At 42.9% G+C, this 27,655-nt stretch overlaps 1 protein-coding gene across 1 annotated transcript; it reads right to left on the bottom strand.

Moving 5' to 3' along the window:
- On the bottom strand, positions 1–27,157 carry Nr1d2 (nuclear receptor subfamily 1 group D member 2). The gene is made up of 8 exons (XM_028760718.1): positions 26,934–27,157; positions 17,321–17,593; positions 15,379–15,467; positions 11,999–12,143; positions 10,224–10,849; positions 7,304–7,489; positions 3,934–4,144; positions 1–2,903 (listed from the first exon to the last, which is right to left on the bottom strand). The coding sequence occupies exons 1-8, from the start codon at positions 26,947–26,949 to the stop codon at positions 2,707–2,709; spliced, it is 1,743 nt and encodes a 580-aa protein (XP_028616551.1). The 5' UTR covers positions 26,950–27,157; the 3' UTR covers positions 1–2,706.
- Between the last annotated feature and the right edge of the window lie 498 nt (positions 27,158–27,655).

Genomic DNA, 27,655 nt, shown 5'->3' with positions numbered 1-27,655 from the left:
TCTTATACATTCAGCAAACTTTATATTGCAAAAAGATAAAGAACAACTGAGACAGGTGTTTGCTCTCCTGCACAGGAATACATCCATCTGAGCTCCACTCGAAGCTTTGCTTTGCAATGTTTACATAACACACATCAATTCTGATCCAATCACAATGGCAATTTCTTACAATGTAGATATGAAATCTATATACTAATCTACTGAAATACTCTTCAAAATTTTTTATCTGCAATTAACCATTACAATGAGAACAAGCGTTATACCAATATGTCTCTCCTTTCCCTCAGTGTTTACTCTCTGGAAGCTGGAATCCTCTCTTACATCATGTAAAGACACACTAAAAGCACAGGGAAAAAATGGTTCATCTTGTTAACATAATGCCCATAAGTCTGGTGAGATAATGCCCATATTTTAACCTTGAAACATAAAGTCAGAGTTAAAGCGTCACTTAATCCATACAGTACATTGTTAATTACCAACAGTGCCCCACTGACTCAGAAGTTCCCTATCTGGCTGATGTCATTTAGTAACTGTTAGACCATGACTCAATCAAAGAATGTGCTTGTATGAGGCTGCTGGTTTCATTTTAGAATTAGAATGCTCATCTTTGGGCTACTTTCAAATACAGAAATACTATATGTGGCATATGAACTATGGATTTTGTTTCCCATTACTTCAGGAAGAATTTATTGAAATAAAATTTTACGAGACAAAATGCAAATCTACATGCTTATATTTAGGTGTGTACATGTATATACTAACCCTAACTAAAGCATTACAAGCAATACTAACAGTTCTGGTTACATATTTCCAAAGACTTAACTGCTTTAAAGATACATGTTATAAAGACACTTATGTAAAAGGCAAAAATGAAGAATCAACATAACCTTTGAGGTTTTCAGTATTACTTCAAAAAAGCTCTCTATCCCCCATAGAAGAAAACTATGCATTTGTTTATCCTAGAAAAAAATATAAAAGGATAATGCTATCATTTAAGAATTCACAAAACCTAGCTGTATATCCCATGAAAGCCATACCCACTGGACGTAAACAGCAGTTATGGTCCCTACTGTATGACAGACACACCATCTGCTTTCCTCTTTGACAACAGGGGTTTATCTTTCTCAAGCTCTCTTAGCTGTACTACAGAAGTTCAAACCCTGTAGCAACAAATTAAAACTACAAAATAAGGCATTCTGCTTACATCATAAAAGTAACAGGCTTTAAATAATAAAAAATGTTCTTAATGTCTTTATAATTTCACATAATCTAGCATTACACAATCAAAATAATTTTACCCCCAAAATACAATGAATTGCTACTTTGGGAGGGACAGGGGGTGTTGCTCATGAATCTTCAACTTTGGCTATCTCTCCTACCACGATCTCTAAGCCTGTAGGTAGGTCACTTACTAAAACGTTTTTCAAATTATATTAAATCTAAATTGACAAAATCTCTGTAGTGTTATTTAGGGAAAAAAAGAAAAGTGGACTTGGCACAGACATGCCAACAGATCACAGAGTTTTCCTAAACAAAACATCCTCCACACAGAACAAAAATCTGTCATCCACGTGCTGCAAATAAGAGGCAGCACTACCCCCTCCATTAATAGCACAGGTAGAAGGCTCAAATACTGAAACATCTGTTACTTTCAACTGCAGATTGTATCAAAGATATCTTCTAAAATACACCTTTTTTTCTGAAATCCAGATTTGACTGCTCATCACACTTTTACATTAAATGTTGCTTAAACAAAAATAAGAGCATTAACTTCAGTGTTCTACCATCTAAACATCTTAAAGCAATGGTTATACATCAGCAGCAACAGGTAAAATGCACCTAATTTGGGTCCTTGACACCTCTTGTTTAAGTTTATTGTATGATAAAGTTCTTCACAGTTTAAAATATTGTGAAGTAAGATTTTATATATAATTATATTCACATACACACTATGTACACATACTATCTGAGGTGTCCATAAACCTGGAATATGTGTTTATCAGTAGGGTATCCACTTGAGAAGGAACCCTGAATAAATTGGTGTGGACTGTCAAAGTATCCCAGAAATGCTTAGAAATAAGACAAGATTATTATTATGAGCATTTATAATAAAAACTTTACCTTATTTACATAGTGCCTATCTCCCAAGAGGTAAAGATGCTTTATGGACATTTTTCGGTATCCCTTTGAGGCAGGACATTGGGGACACTATCAATTACCTTTTTCCACAACCCAGGGACTGCCAGGGCCATGTACTTTGACAGTGGCAGAGCAAAACCCAAGCACATAAAGACCTCTTGGCTCTCAGTCTCCCTTACCACATTTCAGTCTTGTGGTACAACAGAATCCCAGCACAAAGGGTTAATGTCTAAGTCCTCCTAGATCTGCAATGTGCACTAGATTGATACCAAGGGGAGATCAAATGGTATTTTGGCTTTGGCAGATGAAAAAGTCTAACATTCTGTGTGATTATAATTCAGTGTAACTTCTCCAGTCTAAGTGCAACACAGCTGATTGGTCTACTGGGGGGGGGGGGGGTGTCTAACAAGACAATGAGTTCTCATCCAAACAGCTACTGGTGACTGACTACAGAGACAGCCCAGGACCTGGCGCTAAGTTCTTTTCTATTTCCACAATATGGTATACACATATAAATAAACATCTCAGCATAAAATGTACATTAGCATCAGTTCATGTTCAAAGGCCTTAAGGATGAACTTTAAAGGCCAAGAGTTCTTCAGAGTGCATGTTGTTTAAAGATCGAAGATCTGGCAACTTTAGAAGTAATTTTGTAAAAATGGAGGCCTCATTTGGATGGTTTTTCATTATTAAGGTCCTTAGTGCACGGATGAGTGTTTCCTGCAAAGCCTCCACTGAGTTGACATTTTCAATTCCAGATCGATCTAATGGGAAGTAGAGAAGAGAGAAATATGAAAGGAAGACATATTAGCAATAAATGATTACTTACACCACTACCAAATTTAAAATAGGGTTTTATACACTGCAACATACACAAACTGTAAAAATTCTCAGCTAAAGTAATATCAATAACACAACAACAAACAAGCCAGGGATGCCTTTAATCCCAGCCCTCAGGAGGCAGAGGCAGGTGGATCTCTTGAGGCTACCCTGAGCTATAGAGCAAATTTCATGACTGCCAAGGACACAAAGAAAAACCCTGCCTTGAGGGGGGGAAAATTTTTTTTTCAGCCAGGCATGATGTACATGCCTTTAATCTTGGGAGTTCAAGGCTAGCCTGTGGTTTCTTTTTTTCTAACATGTTTTGAGTGTTTTGCTTACAAGTATGTCCGTGCACCATGTGCATGCCTGATGCCAAGTAGGATCCTCCGGAACTGGAGGATGGTTATGAGCCACTATGTAGGTGCTAGGCATCAAACCCTCATTCTCTGGAAAATCAGTCATTGCTCTTAACTACTGAGCCATCTTTCCAACCCAGAGTTTCTCATTTCTTTAAATTTGATGCTAACTTCAACTGCTTCTAATTGGCAAGATAAAACAACATAGTACAGAAATATACCTTTACCACATACAAACTACATTTACACTCCCATGCACAGTAGATTCCCTGTCCTGGTATTGATACCTTATATTGTCCCCTCCTCTTGAAAGGGCTAAACTTACTGACTGCCATCTAATGAATACAATTTGACCATTGAGAGGAGCAATCTGCACCATACTGGCGCCTATCTGAATGAGATACCCCAAGAGAAAGTTGCTACAACCTTAATACAAGAAACTGGGACCATCACTGTGACTCATGTGGACTGAAACACACTGGTCACTCATTCAAAGAGAAAGTAACCTATACTAGGTTCACATGGGGCAACCCTTTTCTCTAACATAATGTGGAAGAGCAGAAGGATGAAATTATCAGCAAAGATGACCAGATTTTTAGGCAGTCTGCTTGCTTACCTGCAGATACTAGAACAACTGCTGTGAACAAGCTCATTTCCTCATCACTGAGCTGGAGGGCATTCAGCTTTTCACTGAACTCAAACATAGAGCTGAGCAGATCCCCTGCTCCCATTGAGTGCAGGTCATCCACACTGTACTTCTTTCCACTTAGAAAGGTGACAGTCCGCTCCTTTGCATCAAATAATGAAGCAAATCGTACCATTAAAACCTGAAAGGCAGAAAATTCAAATGTATTTGAAGAAGTTCATTGAGAAAACTAAGATGTAACTATTGAAGTCAGTTAAGAAACATCCTACATATAAAATAAATTTTATAGAAAAGGAAATTGAATTTATATCTAGAACCACTTTAAGGCAAATTCTCCATGAAAGCAATAAACATCCCAACATCAAACAGTCCAGTCAGCAATTTGCAAGATGCTAAAGATTCTTAAATCCTATAAACAAAGATTCAGAAATGAAAGTATAAAGTGAGCCAGGCGGTGGTGGCACACGCCTTTAATCCCAGCACTTGGAAGGCAGAGGCAGGCGGATTTCTGAGTTCAAGGCCAGCCTGGTCTACAGAGTGAGTTCCAGGACAGCCAGAACTACACGGAGAAACCCTGTCTCGAAACAACCAAAAAAGAAAAAAAAAAAGTATAAAGTGAGCAGTGATGTCACTGAATTTAAAAATGCGGCCTACAGGCCGGAGTGAGCAGAGCCGGAGCAGGTGGGGCTGGAGCAAGATGGAGACGGGAAGGTGGGGGGGACGTGGCCTGCAGAAAGATATGTGTAGTATATTCACTTATAAATGGACATTAGCCATAAACTGCAAGATAGTGACGCTATAATCCACAGACTCAAAGAAGCTAAGTAACAAGGAAGGCCCAAGGGAGAATGCATGAATTTCACTCAGAAGGGGAAACTAAACAGTCATCAGAGGTGAATGGAGAAAGGGAATGGGTAGGAGTGGGGTAAGGAGGGTAATTGGGATGGCAATCGGTGAGGGGAGACGAGGAGCAAGAGAGGGCTGGGAGTGAGAATGGAAATCAGTGGCAGGCATCTCTGGTGACTAGCTGGATGCCTGGATAGGAGAGGGAGGTATAGGGAGTCTATGGGGGTGACCCTAGCTAAGACTCCTATCAGAGGGGACTATATAGACTGAAATGACTACCTCCTGTAGCCAGGCAGGACCTTCCAGAGGAGGGAGGGGGACATCAATCTACCCATAAAACCTTCAACGCACAGAGTCAATTAACCTGGGACCATGGGGCCTCACAAAGCCTGGGTCACCAACCAGGGAGCATACAGGAGCTGAACCTAGACCCCCTACACATTTGTAGCAAATGTGCAACTTGGTCTTCATGTGGGTCCCCTAACAAGTGCAACAGGCTGTCTTCGTCTCTGATCCCTGCCATTGGATTCCCTTCCACCTACCTGAACTGCCTGGTTGGGCCCACTGGGAGAGGATGTGCCTAATCCTGCTGGAACTAGTTGTCTCCGGCGGGGGGTGGGGGGAGTGGAGTGATGTGTGTGTGTGGGGTAATATGCAAGTAGAATTCCCCTTTGGGGCAACGGGGAGACGGGATTGTTAGAGAGGGACTAGGAAGAGGGGGTGTGTGCTTTTGTATCGGGATATAAAAGGAGAATAAAAAAAAATAATTATTGGGGGAAAAAATGGGCCTAGTCAAAGGCATTCCTGAAACTGTCTGGGGTCCAAAGCATGTTTCAGGCAGGTGTCTATGCTGTAAAACAAGTTCTACTTCAGCCATCACAACCCAGGACTGTTGCTCAGGCCACATCTAAGACTGTATCACATCACAGCCAGTGACTGCTGCTCAGGGCACATCAGTTGTGACTGATCGTATCACAGGACTGCAGCATGCATCTACACCTCTGTCCGTGACAGCAATGCTGTCTGTATGCCTCTCTTACATCTGAAAGTGGACTGGGCAACACTGGTCTTCTACAATGACCCAAGCCAAAGTGACAACCCAAAAGCCCAGACAACCCAAAAGGAAGGGAATCTCTTCTGATATGCTGTTAATTACTTTGAAGCACAGTCACAGATCATTAAATCCAGGACTTGTGTTGAAATCCTAGGTATGATATACTAGTCACCTCGGGGCAAGAATTTTCTCTTCCAAAACAAGTGGACTGCGTCAGCCATTGACTTGAACCCTCTGACTTGAAAACCTAAGTTTCATTGTCTTCCTTTAAACTGGAAGGCACAGCTGTTGCTTGATTATTCTAGAGATGGTTTATTATCAAAATGGTGCTTCTCTGTTCTGGTCCTGATAGTCCAGGCAGCAGAGGCTGAGGCAAAGGCTTCTGTGGCACATGTGAAAATTGCATAAGGAAAGAAGAAAGGAGACCTAGGAAAGTGACTAGAGGGTGCTCCAGCCAGGCACGTTCTACGAAGGTCAGCACTTAACACCCAGAGTAGCTGATAATTTAAATCTGTACGACCCAGCAGGGGTAAAGAATCTAACATATGTTTGGTCCCTTCTCACACTGCTCAGAGTTTAAAGGTCTAGCCCACTAGAGGTTCAACTCTTACTGTCCCCTCAAATTTCAGACCTATGTATAAGTGACCTCTAAGTCACCACTGGGAGGCAGCAGTTGGCCAGGCCACCTACATGAGGGGCAACCATGGCAGTCCAAGCACAGGCACAGAGCACCTCTGCAAGAGAAGCTGGGATGGAAAGAGTGAAAAAGCAGTGGTAGAAGGATGACACAGTGGCACACCCCAAACTCATCAACTGGGAGGGAGACAACAGAGAGGGAACTGAAGCAATCTGGGCTACTCAAGACCTTATCTCAAAAGCAGTGACTGAGGACAACCTGCCAAGGATCCCAAGAAAGGGCAGCACAGAGATGTCTACTGAGTCCTTAAATATTCTATACTCTTATATATGCCAGTCTCCTTTCTTGGGTTTTGTGGGTACTCACTTTTGCTTGTTTTGGAGACACAGGATCTCACTATATAGCCCTGGCTTGCCTAGAACTCAGAGATTCACCTGCCATTACCTCCTAAAAGCTGGGCCTAAAGGCGTACACCACCACACCACACCCAACCCACTCTCCTTATCAATTCTGTATTCAATATAATGAGTACTAGACTCAGCTTCTGAGTGTCACGCTAAGCAAAAACCAGTACGTCTACACCTGAAACTACCAGCAGAACTTGTAATTCACATGCTGGGGTCATAGCATGAACACTCCAGTCCCAAGTAGATCAATGTACCTGGTCCCTCCTTTCTTGGAACCCTATGATAGTTATTATTGTTTTGTTAGTTTGAGACTCTAAACTATCAACATTTATTTAGAAAAGAAAAAAGAATTAAGTACATGGCTCTGCATCAACCGTCAGGATAAATAAAACTTACCTCAAAAGTCCCAGCTTTTAACAGGTTGACCTGATCGTGCTGAGACAGATCTCGGAAGCCAGGAATCCGTTTTGCAAATTCCACCACCTCTTTTACTGCTGGGGTAAAACTCATTGAAAATTCTTCCCAGATTTCATGTCCAGACTTCTGAGGATCCACATATGGAGATTTGCTCATAGGACAAACCTAATTTACAGGAAATAGAAAAACTCTTAAATTGTGAAGGGTGGCAAAGAATTCCAAAGTGTCACCTCAATCATGAGAAACCACAACATGAATAACTCCTAACCAAGCAAGGTCTTCCATTAGCCCTTTCTCTGAATGCATCTCACCTCAACACAGGAATTCTCACCACAGTAAATACAGTTCACATTATCTTCAATCTACATAAGAAAATGTGTGAGTTCTAACCAATGAAAGGTGGGTAAATACCTTAAAATGGAAGCTTTACAACTCACATATTCAGGCTGGAAAGACAGATGGCTTAGCAGTAGAAAATACTGCGCTTGCAGTTCAGTTCCCAGCACACTCATCAGAGGCTCACTACTGCCTCTTAACTGAAGTTTCAGGGGCCTCCTTCAGTCCCTTCACACATGTGCACATACCCACACTCACACATGCACATAATTAAAGTTACAATAGCCAGATGTGGTGTGGCACATGAGTTTAATCTCAGCACAAGGGAGGAAAAGGCATGAGGATCTCTGAGTTTAAGATCAACTGGTACACACTTTTAGTTTAACGCTAACAGAAGTATGTAGTAAGACCCTATCTCAAAACAAAAAGCAGCAATAATAAAAACAGAAATCACATATCCTGTACACTTTAAAAGCCTTATAAAGCTTTAATCCCAATACTTGGGAGGCAGAGACAGGCAGACCTCTATGACTACCAGGCCAGGCTAAGTGAGACTCTGTCTCAAATGTGCTTTTAAAAGCCTCATGGCAACCTAATTGAAAGAGTTATGGGCCTACTGTAGGAGGTAACCTAGGAAAACTATTGCATAAGCAAGAACTTGAAAAACCTCTTGCATGGGCAACAGCTGCCACCTTACACACATGTGCAGTGCCTTGAGTTTTAAAACGGATTTATTTCTCACCCTGGTTATTATGGTCAATTATAATCAAATACAATGTTTGCCTTTTCTCTGCTAGTAGATGAAATCCAGAGTCTTTGGGCACAAGTTAAGCAAGAGCTCCACTACAAAAGTTGCACCTCAGTCCATAATTATCTTTTCTTAATTGAGTACACGATCCTCTGAAAGGCTCAGTGCCTTATCCAAATACAGAGTGATGTCACAAACCTCTATTTACTTCTGATTTCAGGGCTAATTTATTCTCAATAAACAAAAACACTGAAAGTTCTAAAAGAAAGGTAGTATAAGATACCTCAATTTAAGAGGGTCACTGCTGGGACTAGATGTCCCAAGGTGTGCTTCTCCTTCTCTGAAAAGGAGGAGGGTGGTAGGAGGAGGAACTTGTAAGGGCAGAGCTAGGAGGAGAGAAGGGAGTGGAGCTATGATCAGCATATAAAGTGAATGAAAATAATAAATTATTGGGGGGGGGGGAGGATCACTGATCCTTTATCTCACTAACAATGCTGAGACCAGGGACCTCCAACTGTGCAACTAGGAAATTGACTGTGAATATGAGGTACACCTTCTAAACATGAGCTGAGGAAGCCAAAGAAGCCGCAGGACCACTAAAAAGGTATGAAGCATGGTCTATTAGTAAAACTAGCCTTTAAATTTCCATTGAACACACAGGAATCGAGGAATGAAAGGATTCCTAAGCCTGGAGACTACTAGAAACCAGCACCTAAAAAGCCTACAAGTGCCTGGAGGAAGAACCTGAGGCACCTTAAGCACCAGGAGGCCACTAAGTTTAAGGCACCTTCTAGACCACCCTCAGACCTCAGATGCTGGCAAGAGACAAAGGAAAGCTCAACATGAAGACTGTAATAGAATTGACTTTTTTAAGATTAAAAAAAAAAAGATAACTTTAATTACCTGGCAGCTGAACGCAAGCACTACACCAGTAAGACCTCATGGTTTAAACTGGAAATGACATACGGAGTACTGTTGTTCTGATGAAATTCTGGCTGACCATAAACACTGTATTTTTGTGCAGAATGTTGAACTTGATGAAATGAATTTGAATGATATATTAACTGATCTCAGGATAAAATCTTAAAAATTAGGCTATTAAATTATTCCTTCCCAGGACTCAGGAGGCAAGAGGCAGGCAGATCTCTGAGTTCAAGACCAGCCTGGTCTAGACTGAATTCCAGGACAGTGAGAGCTACACAAAGAAACCCTATCTTGAATAAATACACACACACACACACACAATCTTAATTCTCAAACCATACAATATCTATGTCCAAAGCTCTTTCTACATCATTATGGCTTGTAAAACCTCTCTGCTTGGCAGTGATGCACCCTGAAGTCCCAGTGATTCACAAGATTGCCTGAACCCAGAAGCTCAAAGCCAGCCTGGGCAACATCATAAGACTGTCCCCACAAGAGCAACAAAACCTCTCTCCAAAGAAATGAAAGAAGCTAAAAGAGCAACCCTTTTGAGAAAGAGCCCAAAGCTAATGAAGTACTAACTGACTGGAACACCTAAATTTCCAAAGACATTTCCAGGAATTATAGGATCAATTCTGTGTCAATCATATTTTATACAAATCTTAACCCCACAGTAGCAATTAAAGCACAAGCTCATACCTACTGTTGTGTGAAATTAAGTTACTCCTCATGCACTGCTTATTAACATTTCACTAAAAATACTGCACAAAGAGACTTCTAGAAATCTCTTGGGCTTTGTCACCCACCTCCCAACTCAGCATGTCCCCCCAAAAGAAAACCTTCCAAGCTTTCCTTGATAACAAGGCGAGCAAAGAATCGATTTCACTGTACCAGATGCATCCTCCCTCCAGTGTTGCACAGGTAACTATTCCTGTTCTCAGTCTGAGAACATCCACCTACTGGAATTCTATCACAGACTCTTTGCGTATAAGCACTGGAGAAGTTCACACAATGTCCATTTGCAATACAAACGGCATGCCCATTTGGGTAATGCATTATGTTCCTCCCTTTGTACTGTCCACTGAGATGCTGCTGGCTCTCACTACAGGGGAAGTGACCGTGAAGCCCACTGCCACGATGGTCATGATTTAAATTATATTGCTCCACATTCCTGGGAATCCGTTCTCCTCTCTGGGGTGGCATGCTCTCAGATGAGTTTTCTCGATGTTCCTGATTATACAGAAAGGTATCCTTGTGGGCTCTGGTCACCATGCCAATCACTTCCTCCTTTGCAAAATCGGACGAAGGAGGAGAGCTTTTGATGTTTTCTTGCTCCAGCTGGGACTTGGGCCGCAGCTGTTCCTGAGCTGGTAGTGCTGACTGTTCATGCTGTTCTGCTAAGGTGTCATTCTGCAGGTGGCCACTGAACTGGGTGTTCATCATGGTCTTCATTGCACTTTGCATTTCAATTAGCATTCTCTGTTTTTCACGCTTGGGAATCCGGCCAAATCGAACAGCTAAGAAGAGAAAGTTAGTTAGTGTCTATATGCTAATAAGCTCTGCTTGTACAAAACAATGACACAAAACTACCTCTGAAAGCCATGCTTCTTGTCATACAAGTTGAGAATATCTACATGTCCTCAGCCTAAGTTTTTTTAAACTTGGGTGTTGATTCAGCAAAGGAAATGGAAAGAAGAGAAAATTTCCCAAAACAAGGCTAAGAAAAACATGTCAAGTTTTTTCCTAAACAAAAAATTTAAGAAACATGGAAATGTAAGAATTCAATATAAAGCATACTGTCACCTTACTAAAGCTATGCAAACACACATCGCTCTGGACAATCTCTTGTCAGCTCCAGGCCAACCAGGACTACACAATGACACCCTACCTCAAAAACATTTTTTTTAAAAAAAAGACTAAGACATCTGAGAAGATAGCTCAGTAGGTAAAAGTACCTGACCCAAGGTGATGATAACATACCACATAATAAATATATGCATATTATTTTTATGTGTATCAATATTTTGCCTGCATCTGTGTGTGCATACACACACATACACATAAAACTTTTTTTTGCACATACCGTGCCACAGATGCCAAAAAAAGCATCAAGGTCCCCCGGTATGGAATTACAGGCACTTGTGAGCCACCTGGTGAATACTTGGGAATTGAATCTGAATTCTCTGCAAGAGCAGGGTGTGCTTTTAAATCACTGAGCCATCTTTCTATACCAAATAAATCCTGCCCTTCATCCCCATTAAAAGAAAACTTAAAATCATTTAGGAAAAGCCATGAATGGTGGCACACACCTTTTAATCCCAGCACTTAGAAGGCAGAGACACGTGGATCTCTAAGTTCGAGGCCACCCTAGTCTATAAAGTTAGCTGCAGGACAGCCAGGGCTATACAGAGAAATCCTGTCTTGAAAAAAAAAAAAATCATTTAGGAAAAAATGTGAGTCCGTTTACAAGAAGCAACATAAAAGGCAACCATGCCAACAGCTGCCTCTGAGATGATAGCACTCATTCCACCATAATGAGATTAAACCCACAGAAGGTTACAATGTGCTTTCTGAATCTGTACTCACCAACCAAAGAGGCCCTGGTAACTGCTGACAGCTCAGTAACCAACCTCACACTTTGCAAACACTCTGCACTGGGCACGTACCATCTCGTGACATTCCCACAGACAGACACTTCTTGAAGCGGCACTGTTGGCACCGGTTCCTGTTCATCCTCATGATGGAACAGTTCTCATTCTTCAGGCACTTCTTGTACTGGATGTTTTGCTGAATGCTCCTCCGAAAGAAACCCTACAATAAAGGAAGATTTATCCATCCATGTAAAACAACCATGTGAAGTCCTCACAAAAACTACTCCCATATCAAGCTAGTACATGTGGAGCTAGACCTATGTCAGAGGAAAAAAAATCCTGACAAAGAAGTTAACTGGATCCTTACTGGTATCAATCAGTAGATTCAACACTTAACAAACAAACTAAATTCCTCTTCCTGTGGAAGATTCTTTGTGCTGCCCGAAAGCATCTTTTTTTAATAAGCGCTCCTGCTGCTAGACTCAGTGGCAGTCACAAGTTCTACCTTGAAAGCAAGTTCCAAAACTTTCTTTTTTTCTTTTTATTTTCTTTTTTTTTTTTTTAGGGTTGGGGGAAAGTGGTGGTAGATGGATGTCAATTAGTTCGGGGTAGCCTTGAACTACTGATCCTCATACCTCTACCTCCCAAGTGCTGGGATGACAAGCATTTGCCACCATATCCAGCTTTCAAAACTTTTGAAACATAAAAGCTGACAGTTTGGTAGCTAAATTCTATCACTAGAGCCTTATGTTACAATAACCAAGCTGGTCACTTCTGGAACTCTGGTGACACCAACAAAACCTAGACACACATGCCAAACATCCCTGGCCACGTGTAAGTAGCACATGTTATAGCACATGCCCACATCCAGGTAATGATCCAGGGAAAGACAGTTCCCCGACTGATGACTATAAACAACTATCTTGACTACATAAACCATTAGCATATGCTCTATGCCAGGTCTTCGTCTACCCCTTCCTCAATGTTCCCAGGAAAAACAGAAAACTCAAGAAAAACAACTAAAAAAAAAAATCATTTTGAACTGCTTATCCTCTTAATATTATAATTGACTACACATGATACATCTTCATTAAATATTGACCAGATAGAACACTTCTGCATTTTACTGCTGTGATACTATACAGTTGGTTTAAATTATCCAAGAGCTAAGAAAAATGCATTTTTAAGAAGGTACTGAGGACATGGTGGTGGCGGCACAGGCCTTGAATCCCCAGCATTCTGGAGGCAGAGGCAGGTAGATCTCTGTGACTTCTGCCAGCCTGGTCTATAGAGCAAGTTCCAGGATAGCCAGTACTACCCAAAGAAACCCTGACTCAAAAACCAACAAACAAAACAAATAAAAAGAGGGTACTGGAGTCTATGAGGTAGATCAGGGGTAGAGTATTTGCCTAACCCGTGTTAGATCTTGGGTTTCATTCCCAGCACAGCACTGCTCCTATGCATTTAGAATGATTTGGTGATACACACCTGTAATAGCAGTAACTTGGGAAGCTGAGGGCAGATTTTGAGTCTAAGAAGCCTGGGCTATGTCACAAGACCCTGTCTCAAACAAATACCACCAAGATATTGATCAATTATTTGTATTCATCAATACAGTGACAGAGAGATGGCTCAGTGGTTAAAAGCACCAGCTGCTCTTCCAGAACCCACACGGCAGCTTACAACCATTTGTAGCTCTTGTTCTAGTAGATCCGACACCCTCTTCTAGCCTCCATGGGCACCAGACACTCAAGTGGTGCATAGACATACATCCAGGCAAGACAGGAATATACATAAAAAGTAAGATACTTTTTTAAAGAGAATATATAATATGTTTCATTCAAATTGTTGTTTTATTTCCTAGCTGTAAACTGAGCATAAATTTAGCTTTAAAATATTTCACATTACGCACACACACACACACACACACACACACAATTCTTTAAGACAACTGAAAAGAGCTAAGTCTATAGAAAAAAAAACACTTACTAGTCATTAAAAATTCCTAGACTCGACTCATTCAGCTCTGTCCCAGAAGAGACTTGTTCTTTCTTATCTTATTTACTCTGCTACATCCTGCCAAACTGGATTCCTACTCTAGCCTACAGTGAGAAAACAGCAAGAACACATGCTGATCTTGTTAACTTTTTGGTAACAGGAAAAAGACTTGTGTCAGATTTAAGAGAGATTCCTGGATGGAGGTGAGGAAGCAGGGCCAGCTCAAAGAGGCTACCTAAGATTTTGGTTGCAGTCACTAGAAATTAACTCTTCCCTGTGTGTTCTATTTAATAATATGACTCACTTGTATTCTACTGTTTGTTGCTGTTATTTATTTTTGTTTGTTTTGTGTTTGAGATAAAATCTTGCTAAGTAGCTCAGGCTGGCTTACCATCAACAATCCTCTTGCCAAAAGCATTATTTCTCAGCACACCACATTTAAGTAAATACTTAGCAGTTATTCCCAGTCCACAGTACCTAGCAGGATAAGATCTGATATGGTCTATGTTCCCCAAAGACCATGTTCTAAAAACTAACACCCAATACACAGTGTTGGATGGGTCACAGGTGGTCTGCTTTCGTGAATTGGCTAATGTTAATATGAAAATTAGTTTGGTATGAATAGTATATTAGGAGCCAGGCATGGTTGTGCACGCCTTTAATCCCAGAAGAGGCAAGTAGATCTCTGTGAGTTTGAGGCCAGCCTGGTTGCTCTACATAGCTACATAGTTCCATTGCTACACAGAAAAACCCTGCCTAAAACAAAACAAAAAAGTGAGCTGGGCTCATTTCTATACACACTCAAGCTCACATTCTTACACATGAGCACTATGTTTCTATTCAATGCCTTCTATCCTCCAGCAGAAAGGCCTCCCGAGATGCAACCCCTAGTCTCCAAACTTCTGAGGCAAATTCACTTTCAAATTATTCCACCTGTGGTATGCTCTGCTTGAGCAAACAGACTAAAACCTAACTCAAATCTTGGTTTATATGTACAGTGTCTATGCCTGTAATCCCAGCCCTTGGCAGGAGGCAGGATCACAAACACTAGGTCATCTTCCACTGCCATACCCAGCAAGTATCAGGCCATCCTCCACTGCTATACACAGCAAGTTCTGGGCCAGCTCTAGACTACCTCAGACTCTGTCTCAAAAGGAAAAGAAAAGGAACTGCTTCAACAAGGCAGTGCACCACCCTATCTGTCTGGCTTATACCTGTTTCCTGACCATCAAGGTCTGTACCTGACTAGAGAGTAAATGAGCCAGAACTGACTGCTCCATACCCTGAGTGACTAACCTGAGACAGCAATCTTATTTTGACTATATTCTTAAAGCTGAAGAGGAACAGGTGATCCCTGGGCCCCTCCCATCTAAATAAACTGTAGACATTCACAAACCTAACCCACTTTCTTTACTCCCAGAATTAGATTAGTAATAAGAAATAAAAGCTTTCTTTACCTTACAGCCTTCACAAGCATGAACTCCATAGTGGAATCCTGACGCCACATCCCCACAGACTTTACACAGTAGAACCATGCCACTAAATTCTAGGGCACAAACAGACAGAAAATAAAAAGCTGGAAGAATCATTCCAGTGCTTTTTCCAATTGAATATTTTATCACATTCAATTTGCAAATGCTTTGAAACACACTTGTACCTTTGTAGCATAGAAGAAAAAAAATATCTATACTAAATTAACAAAAGAAAACCAATCTTCCTTTCTGCCCCACCCCCAACCCCACAGAGGCCCTTGCCCACACTAGGCAAGTGCAGCCTCAGCAATAGTTGGCCTTTTCATTTTTTGACAATTTTAAGTATTGGTGGGAATTTTAATAAATGTGTAGTTACCTTATACCAGACTTGCAACAAGAACTAATAAAACAACTCTAGATAAAAAATTAAGAATTCAAGCAGAGAAATTACTCAATAGAAAATGCAGGGGTGGTGGTGGCTGAAGAGATGGCTCAATGATTAAGAATACTTTCAGAGGACCAGGGTTTAGCTCCCAGCACCCATGTGGGTAGCTAACAACAGCATGGAATTCAGTCCCACCTCATCAGGTCTCCAAGAACACCTACACACGTGGTGCACATATATTCTTCCAGGCTCACACACATAAATTTAAAAAGCAAGTAAGTAAGTAAATCTTTCTCAAAAAAAGGAACTGTAAAGGAGGCTGGAGGTATAAGTAGTAAAGAGAGCTTGTGTAGTCAACATGAGGCCTGAGCTTGATCCTCAGCATCATAAATAAAAAAATTAATGGTGCAAAGGTTTTAAACTGTGCAGCTTCAAATCAGTAAGAGATGAGCAAGCTCCATGCTTTCTCTACCTTCTCTACCTACCCTACTAGACCTGTTCCACCCACACTCACTCAGTGCAATCCTGCTTGGGTTTCCTAATCCCAAATGTTCCCAACTCCTTCTTCATGAAAGCAACTCCTTCCCACAAACAGCAAACACTACCACAGAGACAAGGCTCAGTACTAGGAGTCCAGCAGAAAGTGTGTGGTAATGGGAAGAAGAAAAAAACAGTTGGGCCACTGTGATGGTTTGAATATGCTTTGGCCAGGGAGTGGCACTATTAGGAGGTGTGGCCTTGTTGCAGGAGGTGTGTCACTGTGAGTATGGGCTTTAATACCCTAGTCCTAGCTGCCTGGAAGCCAGTATTCTGCTAGCAGCCTTCAGATAAAGATGTAGAACTCTCAGCTCCTCCTGCACCATGCCTGCCTGGATGCTGCCATGTTTCCACCTTGATGATACTGGACTGAACTTCTGAACGTGTACGTCAGCCCCAATTAAATGTTGTCCTTTATAAGACTTGGCTTGGGGGATGGAGAGATGGCTCAGCAGTTTAGAACACTAACTGCTCTTCCAGAGGCCCTGAGTTCAATTCCCAGTAACCACACTGTGACTCACAACCATCTGTAATGGAACTCAATGCCTCTTCTGGTGTCTGAAGACAGCTACAGTGTACTCAGATACAATAAATAAATAAATAAATAAATAAATAAATAAATAAATAAATGTATGTATGTATGTATGTATGTATGTATGTTCGAGGCCAGCCTGGTCTACAGAGTGAGTTCCAGGACAGCCAGGACTACACAGAGAAACCCTGTCTCGAAAAACCTAAAAAAATAAAAAATAAAAATAAATAAATGAATAAATAGACTTGCCTTGGCCATGGTATCTGTTCACAGCAGTAAAACACTAACACAGCCACATAGGACCACATAACAACCAGCCCGACAGAAACTTCTAAAAGCATGACTGATATTTTGCCTCATCACTGACTACGGTTACCAGAGGGAGAATAGAGTAGTGTGGCACCAAGTAACAAGCCTGGAACATAAAGACCATCTGCATTAGTGACAACAATATAAAATACTAATGGACTTACTTGTCATTCCGCTGTGACTCTTGGTCATGCCAGGAGCACCGGGTTTGCCTGTTTTCACAGGACAATCTGTACGGTCGCTCTTCAGAACACCGTCGATGCTAGAGATATCAGTGTTCTTGGGATTGCCGTTGGCATCACAGTTCGAGCTATTTGGAGAAGATGGAACAGACGAGGACGAGGACGAGGACTGGAAACTGTTCTCAGAACCCTCGCTGTGACAAGAGGCAGGGCTGGAGGCAGAGCTGGAAGAACTGATGTAGGCAATCACACCTCCTAGAAAGCAGTGCAAGTGGACAGATACAAAATGATGCACATATCTGATTCTTACTCATATAAATATACTTTACTGAATTGTTAGAAATGTCACTAATTTCAGAAACAAAAAGTGATTGACACTATTTTTGTTTACACCAAAAGATTCTTGATGTGTCATATTACTCCTGCAAAGCTCAAAGTTATGCTATATCCCACTGATTTTATCATGAGAAAACCTTCAGTAGCTTGTCTGTCATAAGAACACACAGACCTGAGGCTTTCCACTTTCTAACTTGAGTACCTTCCTGGCTCACACCAGCAAACTGCCACAGATAAAACCTACACTGGTCCTCAGCCTCCCCATTATTCCAGAGCTGGCTTCCCAGGCACTTAGCTGAGACACAGGCTAATGGGAGCAGGGCTTTCATTTGGAATAGCAGACAAAGTCTCCCAATCTTGCTGCCCTGACACTCCCTAAAGATAGGACTCCGTAGTGAGTCCAAGGCCCACCTCCCTCTTGGACCCACCCACCACTGCACTAGTACACTGATCTCTGTGCAGATGCACTATGTGCCCTCCTAACACAGTTACAGGTCGTGTTATAGAGTGGCAGAAGACACACAAATGTGCAAGAACAACATTAAGGAAGAGGCTAACCCTATCTATCAGAGAGTCTCTCAGAAGGCCCAAAACACAACAGTTAAGTTCACTGAAGCAACCTCTACAATCCCTATGCAAACTGGCCTAGCCTCTGCAAAGCTGTAATCCTCTCAGGATGGGAAACAGTGTTTAAAATTGTTCTTAGGGTGTAATTTTAAACTTCTTCCCTTAAAGAGATAAAATGGTACAAGAGTAACACCAAGGCCAAACATATAATTTTCCCAAATAAGTAATTCTTATTTCTCAGACCAAATAAGTAATTGTCCTCTTCTGTGCCAAGGTCCGCTGTGCTTCTGACCCCATCATCAAATAGTCACTGGTTCCTCAATGTACAGCTGAGACAAGAGAAAATGGTCACTTTTCTCCAGCACTATATACACCTACCATCTGCCGCATCCACCTATTTTTCCACTAGCTATAAGCATCCTGGCAGTGCTGAAATTCCAAGCACACTTTACAGGAATGAAGCCTGCCCCACCACATACTCTTAACATCTACTTCTGCCTTTGTGAAGCCCACATTGACTAACAGATTCCAAGCACTGTAAAATATAAGTGGGAAGCCAAGGGGCTCCTGACAGCAGTCTAGATGATGGTAAATATAAGGAGCTGGAGAATTTGAAGTGCAATGGGAGCATTAACTTGAAAATAAAAATTGTAGGAGATAAAGATATGGCTCAGTGATAGTGCACTTTCCTAGAATGGATGAGACCCTGGGTTCAATCCTCAGTACTAATATTAAAAAAAAAAAATGTCCTAAAGATAATAGCTCTTTGGCCCAATTTTTGTAAAGACGGGATCTGTGTTTAAAAAAATAAGAGGTAGAAGAAGGCTCCACAGGCACAGGCTTGTGCCACATGTGAGGACTAGGCAGAGTTCAGAAACCCAGAACCCAGATAAGAAGACAAGTAGAAAAAGCTAGAGAGATGCTTAGCCATTAAGAGCACTTTCCTCGCTCTTGCCGAGGACCTGAATTCAGCTCCCAGCACCCACATCAGACTGCTCACAATCACCTTTAACTCCAGTTCCAGGAAATCCAACACTCTCTTCTGGGCTCCACAGAGACTCCTGCAATCACTGTACATGGGAGGAGAGCGAGAATCCCTGGAGTCAGAACAGTTCCACACAGTTCAGTAAGAAGACCCACCTGCCTTAACTATGTAAGGCAGACAGCAATCAAGGGACACACCAAACATCAGCCTCTAGCCTCCAAATACGTGTGTACCTGTACACGTGCCAACACATATACATACAGAAACACATACTGCACCAACATACATACACAACAGTAGTAGTAATAATACAACATAAATAAACCACACAACAAAAAGTTGAGGTTCAAACAATCTTCCCAAATCCAGATATTTTCATTTACAGGCAAGAAAAAAAAAAGGCATAGGAATTGCAACCACTTCATCTATTGTGTTGAAATCAACTATTGGATGTGTATTCAAGCACTACTCACTCACATCCAGGTTGGAAACCTCTGAGGAGTAAGGCACAACCACAGAGACAGCGTCTCCTTGGCTAGGGAACTTCTCAGTATGTGAAAATTACACACACTTCACAAGATTTTTTTTTCATTTATGTGCCTGAGTTTGTGTTCATGAATGTATGCCAAGTATGTGTGGATGTCCACAGAGTCCAGAAGAAGGCATAGATCAGCCAGAGTTACTGGCAGTTATGGAAAGCCCAATGTGGGTCCTGGGAACAAAATCTGGTCCTGTAAGTACAATAGGATGTGTTCAATTACTGAGTCATCTCTCCAGCCTCTACACTTCACTTTTAAAAACAAAAGTAATAATTTACTAGGCCAGGCATAATGGCACAAGGCTGTATTCGAAGTACTTGGGAAGTTAAGACAAGAAGATAAGGAATTCAAGGTCATCCCCAGGCACATATCAAATTGAGGCCAGAAGAACTTCATGAGAACCTCTCTCAAACAAAGTACATACATTATATATTGCAAATGCATATATGCACACACATTAATGTAGACAATTCCATCACCTTTCACCCATTAAACCTATGTCTGACATCTGTTAAGGCTGGAGGTGTAAATCTGTTCTTCCTGGTCAGGCCTACTACCCACATGCTATTTGGTGTGTGCCTCTCATCTGTCCTAAGGGCAGCTAGCACCCCAAAACTTGTGTTTTTCTTGTAATGTGGTCCCTAGCCAATCATTCTGGACCAGTGGCATCAGCATCTGCCTGGGAACTTGTTAGTAATGTACATTCTCAAGCCCACCCCAGCTCTACTGCATCAAAAGCATGAAGAAGCTAAAGTGAGCACTGCAACCACTTGAAAGGAAGGTAGCGGCCAACATGGCTCTCACTATTCCTGACTTTAAAGTAAGTGACCTGGGTTAGAAACTGAAAAGATGCTTAGTGGTTAAGAGTGTATACTGCTCTTGCAGAAGATAGGAGTTTAGTTCCCAGCATCTACATCAGCAGATTCCAACTGTCTTTAACTCCGACTCCAGGGATGCCTCTGTGGCCTCTGTGGGCATTGACATTCGCATGCTCTTAAATGTTTTTAAGGCCCAGAGAGATGGCACAGCAGTTAAGAACACTGGCTGCTAAGAGGATTGAAACTTGATTGATTCCCAGCACTGACAAAGATGCTAACAACTATTTGTAACTCCAGCTCCAGGGAGCCTGACACCCTCTTCTGGCTTCCTCCAGCCCATGGTGCAGCCAAAACACTATACACATAAACAAGCATAAATATTTTTTAAGCACCCAGGTATGTATCATAAGAAGAAAAGCTTTCCAACTTTGAGTTTCTTTTCATCACTAGACTATCCTGTCGTCTTTTTATAACACATGCTTCCCAGTCCATGCCCAAACTGGAGAAAGTGGTCTCAGAAATGGGCACTTTCACAGGCTCTTTATATATAGAAATTTAAAAATGACTACAATCACAAAGTTCAAACACAAACTGGTAAGTTGAGCATGGTGGGGCATGCCCCTAAATCCCAGCATTCAAGAGGCAAGGCAGGAGGGATCCTGAGTTACACATGACAAGTCTGTCTCAAAACTAAAACAAAACAAGAAACGGAGGGAGCATTTATTGGCCAATTACAAAGATTGGAATCTACTAAACACAACTGCCCAATCATCTGAAATGAGAACCTTGAAGCCTATTCTATCCAGAGAAAATCACTAGATCATCTGTCTTTAGATAGCTTGAGTGCATATCATAAATTCCACAGTTAGCAAACTGCTACTGGGTTTACAGGTGTCTCTGCTCAGAATAGGATACTAAGAAAACTATTTTCCCAGCAGAGTATCTCACAGCTCTGTGTCTGTAAGAAATATAGCCTCAGGCACTCAGTGAATACCCACAGCCTATAAAAGATAAAAACTAGGCTCTTGAAGATCTTTCTAGGACCAACACTGGAAGTTCACAAGGTCTTCTGAGTACCTCTGCTGAGAAATAAACATTTAGCCTATAATACCAGAAGTCAGGAAGCTAAGGCAAGAAGATTCTTAAGTTCAAGGCCAGCCTGGACTATATATAGTGAGAGCTCATCTCAGAACAACATAAAAGTGCTTACTGGGGTCGGGGTAGAAAAGGCTAAGATCCCAAACACCCACATAAAAAGTGAGGTGTGGTTTTGTGTAACCCCAGGACTAGGAGGAAGGGATCACTCAGGATGGCTGGCCAGCCAGCCAGCCAGACTACTGAGGTGTGTGCAGGTAATAGCATGGAGTAATGGTACCTGTGTGAGGGACATGAGCTCTTGCACTCCATGTTCAGTGAAAGACTGTTTCAAGGGAATTTGGTGGACAGCAATGGAGCAAAGTCAACATCTTCCTCTGACATCTGCCCATGTGCATACACCACACACACTAAATAAATAAAATTTTAGAAACCTGAGCTAATCCAGATTACTTAAAACTAGCCAAAAGCACTGCTTGGGCTATGGTAAGTCTTAAAACTTCTTTCATAAAAGCTCCAAAATAAAGCATAAGAAAATTTCCTGAGCTGTTACCAATCCAGCTCATATCTCTCTCCAGTCTTTAGGAGGTTCATGTGCTTGTACTCAACACCCTGAAGTCGCTGGGACCCATCCAGAAGCAGCTGCCTCTCCAGTAAGACCTTTAATACTGATTTTCTTGTCCTCTTCTCTAGACACCTATCTACTAACCGGATGGTTGGCAAAGTGGAGGCTAAATGTAAACTTCCTAGAAGGTAAAGCTTACTCAGCAGCTCCTCTTGTAAAGAAAGTAAAGTGAAACTCTTAAGTCCTCAGGCAGCACTGAAGCCAACTATAAAATTACTCAATCTCCAGATCACATTTCAGCTTTCCAACTTCCATTAGCCCATTTGCAAATGATGAAGCTGGAGCTGAAAAATACTGAGTAAGGCGCAGAACTCTAGTAAGCAGCAGAACCAGATACAAAAGTCACCAAGCCATCCAATGAGTGAGTGAATACACAATCACTTACTGAGAAGATCTGAACAAGCAAGTTTCTTTCCATCTCACCAACCCTGAGTCATCACCCATAAAACAGAAATATCTGCCAGTAATTGCAAGACTAAAACGAAAGTGTACATAAAAGAGGTTATTATATTTTTTGTGCACACAGTCTCTGATGACAAAGCAAGAAATGTAAAATCCCTGATCCAGCAAATCCCAACACTTCCAGAAACAAGCAGAATGCACTTCTTAGAGCCTTGAGCTAAAATTAACTCAGGCAGCAGTCCTCTCTATTTTTAGCTGGAAGGGGAATGGAGCTAGCTGGGCCAGGTTCCCAGTCAGGGCTTACCCAGGCGTCAACTTCATGTAAGCCAGGAGTCAATGCCCTCCTGCAGGCTGGGGTCGCTTTCTCTTCTTGTGGGATTATCTACCCTTCTAGAAAAGAGGCTTACTACCAAACCACAACTATACTTTCCAGTTTTGTGCCTGATTTATTAGTAATTGGGTCTGGGACTCTGGAGCAGTTTGGTTTCCTTCCTAAAAGCTTTAAGATGAAGTGGAGAACTGTGAGCAGTTGTGCACAAAAAGAGCAGAAGGCTGAGGATCACACAAGAGCACTGAACAGGGCAGAGGTCAAGAGGAGCAAAGAACTCATCCACTGCTAAATAATGTATCCTATGAGAGATTATAGTTTTAAGTAAGATTACAAAAAGGAGGTCTTAATATGTTAAAGTAGCAGTATTTTGGATTCTATGTAAAACACTAGAGGAGGGAAGCCAAGAGCTAATCTGGATCTGGAACGTAAGTCAGCTTCACTAATAACAGGGTTAAAAGACAGGGAACCAGCAGAATGCTGACATCAGGGACTCTGACAGGGCACCTGCCCTTTTCTAAGCCACTCCTCCCTTATTGAGTGGATTCACACATTGTCTCCAACCTCACCACTACAGATCCTTATACTTTCAAGATCCCCTAAGCCAATGGTTCACAACCTTCCTAATGCTGTGACCCTTTAATAAACATCTTCACGTTGTGGTAATCCCAACCATAACATTATCTGTTGCTACTACTTAACTGTAACTCTGCTACTGTTATGAACTGTAATGTAAATATCTGATGCAAGGTATCTGATATGCGTGCAACCTCTTGCAGAAGGGTCGTTCAACAAAACCCACAGGTTGAGAACTGCTAACATTCCTTATAGCACAGCAGTGAAGCGACCTTTGTAGATTCAACTTCTCACTGGGTAAGTTACTTAACTTCAATTTATGTAGCCCTTCATTTTTAGGATGCTGACAACAGTACCTTCTTTCATGAATTAACATGAGGGGCATATGAATTTCCCTGACACAGGGAAATTACTAACTCTGCCATCTTTACGCTAGGAGCAAGCTATCAGAGTACTGAAAAGGACACTGAAAAGGAGAAGCCTTCACTTCTAAACGAGAAGTATTATCAGTCTCTTACTCTTCAACAAACAAAAAGACTCCACAGCTGTCCACCACTTTACCACACATTCGAGGAACCTTCCTATGTAAAGGTTAAATAAGAAAGGAAGGATTTGAACCCCCTAAAAGTGGTTTCAAGCCAATCTCATAACCTCTATGTCTTTCTCAATGAGATAATAGTAAAATAATTACATAACTGTCAAAGTTAAATTATAGACTTAGATCTATGTATCTTATATGGCTCATCCCTTTCGATTAGGCTTACAAGATGCTACATCACTTATTATAGAAGAACTAATGAATTTTCATGACCATACATTAATAATTATTTTCCTTATTAGCTCTTTAGTGCTTTATATTATTTCACTCATACTAACAACAAAATTAACAGATAAAAGTACAATAGATGCTCAAGAAGTAGAAAAAATTTGAACTGTTTTACCAGCTGTAATCCTTATTTTAAATGCTCTTGCTTCCCCCTCTCCTCTGCCCAGTCTTTTGCTGTCCTTCCTTCATTAATACAGGCCTAGGTCTTCTCATTATGTATGTTATTTCCAAACTATCTTCTGAGCCCACTCAGCCCACTAACTGCTCAACCATTTTCTACTCCACTCATGACCAGTGCCACTATTCTGCAGCTTCTCTCCAAACAGCAGTCTCTGCCTGTATATCCCTCTGATGTTTTGCTATCAAACTGAAACCTAAGAATACACTGTACAGGAACATTTGCCTAATGTTTAAAATGTGAGCCAAAGCTGTGGTTGTGAAATGGCTGCAACGAGCTCTCTTTTATAATACCTGGAGAATTTAGTATACACAATCACAATCCTGTGATAAAAATGCAGAGTCAACTTCTCATCTGTGAGTCAAGCAAGGAGAGTAGAGACAGCATGCCATGAATCATAGGGCAGTATGATGAATGACCTCTGGTTCAAAGTGTCAACTGATACCACTGAATTTGGCAGGAAGATAATGTTTACAACACTCAAAAGGAAGGTAAAAGGAATGTCATCAGCTTCATCTGAAAGGTAGGTGGCAGAAACTGTAACATATCAGATGGCAGGCCTAAACTCACTGATGAACAAGAGGAAATTCAAGACTAAACTGCAAATTTATGTATTTCAGATCGAGCAATTTCTGAACGGATGAAATCTAGCTTCAAATACTTCCCACGAAAAGGTTCCTAGATGCCCCCAAGGTTACTATGAGTGAGCAGAGCAATCTGCTCTTTTTTTCTAAAGAGAAAGGGGGGGGGAGCTGCAAAGAATTAATTTGCAACAGAGTCCAAAGCACAGAACCCAACATGAACCATGGAAAAAGCCCAACCACTTCCACAGCAGTCTACTCACTTCCTACATCCCAGGGGGCAACGGGTTAAACAGTATTTAAAAACACCAAGCAAGGACCAAGCAAGGAACTGGAAATGGGCAGGGGAAAGAAGCAGTTAACAGCCACCCGAGAAAATGTTCACATTTTGTGGCTCCAAAAAAAAAAAAAAAAAAAAAGAATCCAGACTAGCAATAATCATATCCTCCAAAAGCTCAAATCAGAGAAACCTAACCCACCTGACCCAACTACATTATGAAGTTACAAAGCTTGAAGAATCCATGTGAAGGGCAGGATTAGAACAGGCTGAATCTACCAACCTCTAAATTTCGAATGAAAAAAAGGTTCACCCCCATGAATGATGACTGAGTATTTTATATGCTGCAATGACTAGGAACTAAAGGTAATCAAAACAGTCAGGAAATTAATTTGATCATTGGTCTAAAAATTCATAAACATTTGTTAGAACGGGAATGATTTTTTTTAAAGTGCAAAGAACTCAAAAAATTCAATATGAAAACTTCATTTGCTTCAGGTATAAGGGCTATCACTAGGGTCGACTAAAGCAAAGCAGGGAAGGTGGTATTATATGAACAAGCCGCAAGAAACGTAGTATCTCCTTTTGGGGTTGAAAGTCAGCCCTGAAGGGGAAAAAAGGGGGAGGGGTGTTGCTGCTGCTGTTCTTTTGGCATTTTGAGCGAGGATCTCACACTATAGCCCATGCCTGCAACTTTCTGCAGCCATCTGCCTCAAACTCTTCGGCGTGAAGCCAAAAGGTTTTTAACGTAAATAAAAGTTTTATGTAAGGTTCTAAAATCCTAAATCACCAGTCCTCAGATCACAGCGAGCTGAATGCAGAAAAACCCCTCCCCTCCATGCTTGAAAGGACTTCTGGGCTATGTCGCCCTGGAGGCGGATTGCTCTGTACACGCCGTCCATCCAGAGGGTGCTGCGCGACTCCCGCAGGCCTCTGAACGAGAACGACCCACGCACTCCCTGCCTAGCAAGGTCAGCCCTGCCGGGGTCACCCCGGGACGCGCGGGCTGCAGAGCGCACTGCGGCGGGACGAGCGCCCGAACTTGCGGCGGGTGCGCATGCGCAGCGGTCCCCGCAGTGGGCACCAGCGGGAGACCCGGGATCTCGGCCACGTCACGGCGGAGGCTCCGGGGGCGGGGCCTCGCGCTGACTGTGGGCTCCCCGGCGGCGCCGCCCCCACGTGTCCCTCCGGCCCCGGGGAATGTGGGTCACCGCGCGGCCTCACGTGTCTCCGCCCGCCACCGCCCAGCGCGCATTATGTAATGCCGCGTCACCGGCCCGCGCAGCCAACCGGCGCCCGCGCCGCCGAACGTAAACACACCGTGCACGTGGCCCGTGCGGCAGGGCCATGTGAGGGGGGCGGCTGGCGCGCGGGGAGCCCGAGCGCGGGATCCCAGCAGCCCCACGCGAGACAGACGCACAGACACGCGACCCTGCGCCCCGAGCCTCCCTCCCGCTCTTACCCGCGTTCAGTTCCATGGCGCTTGGCGGGGTGCGGCCCTCACCGCGCCGCCCAGGGCTGCAGGCGGTGGGGCTCGCGGGCCCGCCTCATGAGCACGGGGTGCAGGCGGCTCCTGCGGGCCGCACAGCACAAGCGCGGCGCAGCGGCTTCCTGTGGCAGTGCTCGGCAGCCCGCACGGAGGCTGACGGGGAGGGCTCCTCGACCATGTGACCCGCGCACACCCCCCTCCTCCGCCGCCGCCGGCGGTGCAGTGGCTCCGCCTGCTCCTCCTCTTCGGGCCTCCCGCTCCAACCTCCAGCTCCGCCCGCTCCTCCTCTCCTCGACTCTCCCGCTCCTACTCTTGGCTCCGCCCGCTTCCTCTCCTCTGGCTCCGCCCTCTGTGCGCGGTCCTGACCTCTCCTTCCAATCGTTGGACCCACCAGCTCCTCCCTAGACACGCCCTCTCCTTTTTCTTCCATTCCTCCTACTCTGTCTCTGGACTGTCCCTTCGCCCGGCTCCGCCCCCTCTATTTGGTTATGCTCCCCTCCCTGGACTTGGCCCCGCAGGCCCCGCCCCCTCCCGATGCTACTGTTCTAGCCTCGCTCCCTCTGCCAGACCTGGCCCGTCCTTCCTCCGGGCTCTGGCCCCGCCCACTTCACCTCACCCCCCCTCCCTGCCTCGCCGCTGGGCTCGCAGCCCCTTGTCCCTTGCTAGCGGATCTCCGGCTGCTAGAGGTTGTTTGC

This window comes from Grammomys surdaster, unplaced genomic scaffold, assembly GCF_004785775.1.
Source record: "Grammomys surdaster isolate TR1022 unplaced genomic scaffold, NIH_TR_1.0 126546, whole genome shotgun sequence".
NCBI lineage: Eukaryota > Metazoa > Chordata > Mammalia > Rodentia > Muridae > Grammomys > Grammomys surdaster.
Note: the sequence above shows the minus strand (reverse complement) of the source record. Positions and strands in the feature narration are given on the sequence as shown.

Bases quoted from the DNA above. Each gene is read 5' to 3' on its own strand.
- Nr1d2 (XM_028760718.1), bottom strand. The intron at 15,468-17,320 runs GTAAGTCCATTA...TTTGTGCCCTAG, and splicing joins GAGTCACAGCGGAATGACAA to AATTTAGTGGCATGGTTCTA. The intron at 7,490-10,223 runs GTACAGTGAAAT...CCTGTAAATTAG, and splicing joins CTGGAGGGAGGATGCATCTG to GTTTGTCCTATGAGCAAATC.